A 7,971-nucleotide genomic window follows, 5' to 3' on the forward strand; every position below is an offset into this window, starting at 1 on the left:
AAAAAGAAATAACTACCAGAAAAATAAGAATTTGTCGAAATTTCGAATATTCTCGTCATGAAATATTTTATATTAAAGTTTCAATAATAATAATGAATTAAACATAATATTTAGGTAATTTAAAAAACCTCTACATTTATTGCAAATTAACTTCAAACTTCAATCAAAATTTGTTGTATTAACTGCCATTTTTGGCTTATGATAAAAATTTTTTTAATTTGACTTGGAATTTGTCATCGGCATCATCAAAAGTTCCCCTGTGTAAACTTTCATTAATTTTCGAGAACCTTCTGTTTATAAAATTTTAAGACCACGTGAAGAAAGTAGTGTGACAGTGAAAGAGTTAATAAACTATTTTTATTTCTCGGAGATATTCAAGCTAGTAGTAATTATTGCCTCACTTTGTATATACCTATTGCCTCACCCTGCACATGGCTATAAAAATCCCAAATAACACATGTTAGTTTCATATACGTTTAAATGTATATAACGTTTCATAATCGTACTACATATCCAAAGAATTTACTATCGGCGAGATATTGGTATCGATTTGTAGTATACAGTACTTGATACCACTACTGGTTTAATACTGGAATGATAGAAACAGATATCGTGACAGTACTGAAAATCAGCACCGTAATTATTTATCAGAAACATTCATAATTTTTAGAACAGTTATAATCTCGCTTATAGCTGAATTTCCCGGACATTTGAATATTTACAAAATACTTAACGTCTGTATTTTAAAAATATTTTATCAATATTGTGCGTTATCCGAGTCAATACTGGGCCAATATCAAAACACGACATCTGCTTTTCGGTATCGGCCCGGTATCGTGCCAGTATCCTGTACTGGCAGATTGTACACGATTCCTACACGAGTTCCTACTAAAGAACGTATATGAAACTAACTATGCTGCTTTCGGCATGTTATAAATAACTAGTCACCTTCACATATGACATTAAAAGACCATTAAACACGATTTCGACGTGAATATCAAGATTCCCGCCCCCCTTCGGATTTCAACATGAAGAACGCGCGGAGGCAGTTCGATTCGCGCGTTCGAGTTCGTAGCGAGATCGGAAAGGGCAAAGAACCGATTCCGCGATCGGCGGGCTCACCTTGAAGTCCTGCTTCTTGGAGAGTCCGTGTGAGGCCACGTGTCGCGTGTAATAACGATCGGAGAGCGCGTTCGCGTGGGATATTCTGGAGTCGACGAAGGCGTAGCGGGACGCGATATCCGGGCTCTTCTGCGTTTGCATCATGCTCTCGTCGTACATGGCGGAGGCCGGCAGTGTGCCCACCGGCTGCCGCGTCAGATAGTCGTCGTTGTACAGGTCGGAATTGTCCTTGAACTCAAAATTCTCCTCGGGCACCGGCGCGTGCGAGGATTGCGCGAACGAGGAGACACCTGCAATTTGCGCGGCTGCGTTAGTGCACGTTAGCGCCTGCGTTCGGGAGAAACACTCTCGAAATTAGCGGGTAAACGAGCGCGCTCGGTCACGTCTCTCGAAGGAGAACGGAGAAATCGTCGAGAGCGAGACGGTGCGTGCGTTCGCGCAATCGGAAGTTGAACGTACCTTTCCCGACGATATTACCGATACTGCCGATGATGCTCGGTAAGAAGAGGGCGAGCAACACGCTCTTGATGATCTGCATGCCGAAGAACAGCGGCAACAGCAGCTTCTTCAAGCCGAACGCTAGAAAACCAAGCCCGAATCCTGTTAAAAAGGTACTCTTTCCCTGAAAGATGGCTGAAAGCAAAAGTACCAGCCAGTTAAAGCCCTGCGGTTAGTCCTGAAAGCCATGCTGCAGCCAACCTCTCTCCCTCTCTCTCTCTTTCTCTCTCTCTCTCTCTCTCTCTCTCTCTCTCACTATTTCTCTCTCTCTCCCTCTCTCTCCGACGTGCCACGCGTTTGCTGAAACATCCCATTTTTGTGTGTGGATAAAGAAAAATAAGGGGGACGGGTTCTCTCCACCGTAATCGCAATTAATTTCGCCGCATGAGCGCGAAATTTAGTTTAGCCCGCGCTTTTGCCAATTAGCAACGAACCAGCCCTCGTTACTCGATTTACCGCCAAAAAGCCAATTCATGGAGTTAGAGCTCCCTCTCGCACCCCGATCTCGTTCACGCCGGATTGCGCACCGAGTTTGTCGCTTATGAGATAATTAAACGAAAGATATATATATATATATATANTCGATATATGCTCACCACGAAAAAGGCGTATAGCAAAACTATAACGACTCTCTATGTAATTTTCTTCCTTCCTGAAGGAAGGATCCTTAATAACCCGAATAAAAATGTGTCAAGTCGGCTTCAGTAAAAAGCTATGAGCCAATACATGGTAGATTAAATTTTCCAGCTTATTACTATACACAAAAATGCTAGAATTAAGTAAACGTAATTATCTGTTTTCAGCCTCTTAAATCAAGTAATATTTTTATCAACTTATGTAAATATTAATAATTTGTAGTAAATTACTTGAACGCAGTAATAGCTTAATTTGTAAATGAATTACTAGGTGTAAGCGTTAAATGATTCTAAATTTAAAAGAGTATTTACTAGAATTACGTAATTTTTCTTTTCAGTTAAAAAAACCTAGTAATTCTAAACTTAGATCTCTCTGTCCAATAAATAGTTATTAAAAATAAATTTTGGTACTCCCAATATTATGAATTTAATACTTGTCGCAACTGTTTTAACGTATACAAGTAAATGTCTATTTGTACGAAGGGAATGTCATATTGTATATTATCAATTATATTTTTGCTTCTAGTAATATTTGCCGAGGAATTTTAAAATAATCATTTTACTTGGATCGAATAAATATAATATTACTTGAACAGTATTACTTTTTTCAGTATAGTTCGCTGCTGGTTATTCATTAAATTGTAGAATCAATTTTATGATTTAGCCATTGTCTAACCATATCTTACGTATCTTACATATCAAACATGATAGAGCACAGATGACGTTATCTCCATTCTAAAATACATAACACAGTTATTATATACCCGCGACTAGTACTTAAAGATGAGATAACAAATCAAAGTTAACGTTGTTCTACAAATATCTAAAGTTTTAAGAAAAATAAAAAAAATATGAAAACAAATATCTTAAGAAATAGAAATGAAAATTACATTACCACCCTAGTTATGATTTTTCATCCCGTCGTTTCCTTCATTTAACCAGCAGTTGATTTATTTAGCCATTGTCTAACCACTAAGAAAAGTGAGCGTTACATTACCGGCTAGAAGCGACGTTGAACATAAAACTATCTTGCGGTGAGATGCCCACGCGGTTCAATTTCTAAGGAATATAAAGGGAGTTCTCAATAATATCCCTAATAATATATAAAGATCCTTCCAACAATATAAAATCTCGCATTCCTGTGGAATATAAGAACGGCGTGGAAAGATGTTTTTCTTTCGAAAGCAAGATGGAAAATGAAGAAACGAAGAAGCGAGGTCGTACAATCAGACCATGCTCAGTTTACCCCTTTTTCGTAGCGAAGCCTTCGTTACTCCCGTTTACTCTCGCACCGCATCATCAATCAGAGATCACGCGACCGGCTCGCGGATCGCGTCCGGCGAGACGATTTGAGAAAATCCACCGGTCGCGACAAAAGTAACGGCACTGGTACACACGCGAGAAGAACCAGTAGCAAGCGGGTTTTGCTAGGAAACTCACAACCGAAGAATGTTCTGGCTTTCCCGGCGAGGCTGAGATCCTTGTTCAGCTGTATCTTCATCACGTGCGTCCGGGCGTAGCGGTGCACCTTGTCGAGGAAGTTCGCCTCCTGGCCGTCGCTCCTCCGATGCTCGCACGTCACGTTCGTTCGGGGATCCTTCACTATCTTCACGGACTCCGTGACGTTGTACGTGTCGACCCGCGAGATCCGGTCGAGAAAGTTCAAGAAATCCCTCCGGAGGCAAGCGAAAATCCGTGAACCCTTGCATCGCGTCGAATTCGACGGATAATTCACCGTCGTCGCCCTCGTCGTCATCGTCGTCATCGTCGTCGTCGAATTCGCCTCGACCGTGGTGGCGTTGTCCGCCCTGGTCGGCTCGATCTGATAGTCCGCTTTGTCGTCCGCTTGGAACTCCACGTCGAACTTGCTCGGTTTGCCGTGCATCTTGTGAGGGTGCTCGCTCGCCAATCGATCGGCTCGGTTTTCGCCGGCGAACGGCAGCTCGTTTTCCTCGACGACGTCGTCATCGTGGCGCGCGGTCTCGTTCAAGGTCGCAGGTTCCGCCTGGACCTTGAGCCCCGCGGCACTACGAACGCATGCAACAGCCAAGATCGCGATCAGCAATAGCGTGGCAGCCCTCCCTCTCGCCATTGTCCGACCTAATGAGAGAGGCACCAGGCGCTCGCTCGACTGTCGGCTAGCTTCGGTTGCCGCGCGAGCGGCACTGCATCGCGACCTGCGGTTTCCTGTGCGTCTCGTTTTCTGAAATTAGACGGGAGAAGCGGATTGACTTTTGATTTGACACACCGGTGGATTAAAGTGCTACATTCAAATCAATATTCGCTGAGGAGTGTCGGAGTAATTACTTTTCTCGGGGATCAAGTAAATACTACTTGAGTACTTTGTTTTCTTTCGGTGTGCTACATTCAAATAATATTCATTTCATCCGAGTAAAAGGATTCTTCCAATATTCATTAGCAAATATTTACTTGAATGTAGCACTTTTTGTCTTTCGGTGCACGATTTAACACGTAGGTGGCAGGAAACGAGGAATCTCGTTGTCACATAAATACGTATTAGCTGCTGGGAGTGAGATATCTTGTTTTTCAAACAAAAGTGTAAAATTTTAGCAAACTTTTAGCCAATTTTTTGCGAAATTTAAAAAAATATTTAGCTGAAAACCTCCGCCAATGTGTTAAAGTTGTTTTCATATCCGTCAACACTGCGAAAAATCTCACTAAAATCATACTCATTATCGATTTCAGATACTTTCGTGCACAAAGGAAGATATCATCCTACTGTTAACAAAAGCGATTTATTTTCTTTCCTTTAAAGATGTATTACTTATTAATATATAGTAGCCGTATTTTCAGTGGCGCATCATTCATAAATTTAGTATTCATCGAACAAAATTACATTTTTATACAATTATTTCATTACCTAAATAATAAATGTTAATTCGAAACGAAGTTGAGACATGTATATGTTTATAATATTATAAGTACGAAAATATTATTTTTATTTTTCTTATTAATGCAATAATTATGCATCAATTAATCATATAGCATAAGTGTTCAAAAGACATTCTAGAGACGACCCAGAATGTTCCAATACCTCGGACATTTCTTTCAGAGAAACTCATTATCATATATCCAAAATAAGAATTTATTTCTTTTTCTTTTCTTAAAGAATATTACAGACTTCGTCGAAGAAAAGTTAAGTTCGAATTAATTAGAATAAACAAACTGAAGTTCGTTTTTATTTAATATTCTTGATTGACGTACTAAAAAACTTCAGACTTCACATTCAGAATATATTTTGAATAAATATGATGCTTATCATATGAACTTGTGACATCTTTGCGGATATATAAACTCACGAAACACTTAAAACACAAGTGTGACATTTATTTGAATGTAACATACATTTTTCTGTATGTAGTTTTAATTCAAAAAATAGTTACGGCAATATGCATTTAAGATCATCACTATTAACACTACAGCGTAACGCTTTTTAGAAAAATATTTCTTTTTAGAAAAATCCCCCTGACTACAATTCTTTTACTCAAGCGATCATAGTTACAAATATCAACATTTTCCTCTCGATAAAGCCGACAAGCATATCCGTCAACCCTCGGTCGAACTACTCCTCGAAGCTTTCGCGTTGGAATATTCACAGTATCCGTCACCCCCGTCCTTCGTCACTGATACTCTGATACCAAACTATCAAAGGATATTTCAACGCAGGATTGAGGGATTCTCGTCTGCTGCCACTTAGACGACGGATGGCGAGAAACAACCTTCGGCCGTGAGGAGCAACGCCGGGTACGTAAGTTCGCGCCTTTGAACAAACTTCAGTAATTATTCAGCTACTCCGCCTTCCACCGTCTTGAACTACCGCCGCTTATATAACGGCACTCTTAGGATACGAGAAAGTACTATTGCACGAATTATTCAGTGCGATACTTGATAATAATGGTGCACTACACACGCGCACGGGGAAACGCGGTTATGCTAGATCAGTCTTGCATGTCCTTCCTCTGGCTCGAACAGTCAGCTGATTCTTCCGTCGTGAGTGAACTGTACGCGAAGGGAGATCCCGCCGATAGATGCCTTCCGATGCCTCACAACCCGATTGAATTTCCTCCCCGGCAATTCGCCGACTTACCCGCGCGAGCTTCGCACTCCTTACTTTATACCCGACTAGCCCCGACGTGGAGAAGAAACTCGTCGTTCCGACGAAGAACCGGGTGAGCTTGGCGTACGAAATAAAAGCTGACAACCCGGCCTCGGTCTCTCGAGCTACTCACACGGAGAAACGTGCGTAGATTCAATCGTGAACACGGCCACGTGCGATTAATGACCGGGTACCTTTCACCGATACATTCTAACTCCGACAAAGCGTCCCCCTTTTTCTCCCCCCGCGCGTTACGCGCCACGGACAATTACATTCCTTCATTCTTTAGCCGGCGCGAATCTCGCGCGTCTCTCTCGCGAATCCGCGACGTGATACTCACTTTCACGGTGCGTCGCTGACATCAACACCCGGCCCGGACTACGAGGGCGATCGACGCTCCCGGCCGGCTCCTGCGAAACCGAGAAGAAGGCTCTCCCGATCGAGGGTGAACAAGAAAGAAAATGATAGAAAGAGAAAGATTGAGAATACGCCGGTCGGTCGGTCGGCGGAGCGCGTGCGTTTCGAACGGCCGGGAAGTCGGACTCGTGCACGACGTCCGACACCGTACTGGCAGCCGGTCTCCGTAGGATCGACTCGACTGACCCGATCTGGGTTACCCGGCCATCCGTCTGTCCGTCCCTCAATCCGTTCCTTTCCGCCTTCCTCGCTCGCCACGTTCGTTCATTCGTCCATTCGTTCCCGCCATCGGCGCCTCAGGACGTCGAGCTGGCGCGCATATCGATTCTTCGTCTTCTTCTCTTCCTACTTCCAAGGGGAGATTCGGACGCGCAGGACGAAATCGTGCAAGCCCGAAGAGGTGGGACGTCCCACCCCGATCTCGGGTATACGATGATCGAATTCACCCAGAGCCACGATTTCACTCGGCGGTATTTCGACGAGCATTCCCGAGCTTCGCGCCGACGACGACGCCCAATGATGCGGAGAATTCTTCGACGGGGCAATTACCGCACGAGAGAGAGCTTCTTACGACGGATCTTTGAGGCCGATTTGAGAACACGAAGGAGATGGATGGCGAACGAGGTAACGGAGAAGAAAAAAATCGAGTCAATACGGAAGAAGCTTTGCCGGCGGGACGGAATTGCTTAACTCGTTTGGCTGCATTTTTCCGCGAGCTCCGAATTTGGCCCAGTTCCCTTCGCCGCGTGTGACCTGTGGTACCTTTGTACCTAATTGCACCTTTTTCACGCTGACATCTGAGGCCTCTGCCGCGTGGAGAAACCGTCGGCTTCGACTTCCGGCTTGGGGCACCGCGTTTCTTGCGGATTTGCTCCCGATGTTTCGTAAATTTCAATTTCTGTCACTCGAAAATTAAATTTGCTCTTTTCTGACTCGAAGAAATTTATTCCAGAAGAGGCTTATTATTCTCGGAGTGCTTCCGGGTTGAGGTCCCGTTTCGTGCGGATTTGTTTCCGACGTTTCGTGAATCTCCACTTAAGTTGCCTTGAAATTGAGTCAGTTTCTCCTGACTCTAAGACGTTCATTTCCGATCAGAATCGACAAGCTTTTCGAGTAGTTTTTATTCAATTATAAATTTCTATTATATTTTCTAAAAAGTAATTGAACAATTCCGATCGGAAA

General features: G+C 43.1%; 1 protein-coding gene across 1 annotated transcript in view; it reads right to left on the reverse strand.

Annotated features, from left to right (window-relative positions):
* The window catches only part of LOC106744992, a 7,012-nt gene extending 2,665 nt beyond the window's left edge, over positions 1-4,347 (reverse strand). The window contains exons 1-3 of the mRNA XM_014620185.1: positions 3,696-4,347; positions 1,582-1,755; positions 1,123-1,412 (exon numbers count right to left, since the gene is read on the reverse strand). Of these exons, the coding sequence (XP_014475671.1) occupies positions 1,123-1,412; positions 1,582-1,755; positions 3,696-4,347 (1,116 nt within the window). The remainder of the gene's footprint in view (positions 1-1,122; positions 1,413-1,581; positions 1,756-3,695) is intronic.
* Positions 4,348-7,971: the final 3,624 nt, after the last annotated feature.

Source organism: Dinoponera quadriceps, unplaced genomic scaffold (assembly GCF_001313825.1).
Source record: "Dinoponera quadriceps isolate SergipeBrazil2010 unplaced genomic scaffold, ASM131382v1 scaffold717, whole genome shotgun sequence".
Taxonomy (NCBI): Eukaryota; Metazoa; Arthropoda; class Insecta; order Hymenoptera; family Formicidae; genus Dinoponera; species Dinoponera quadriceps.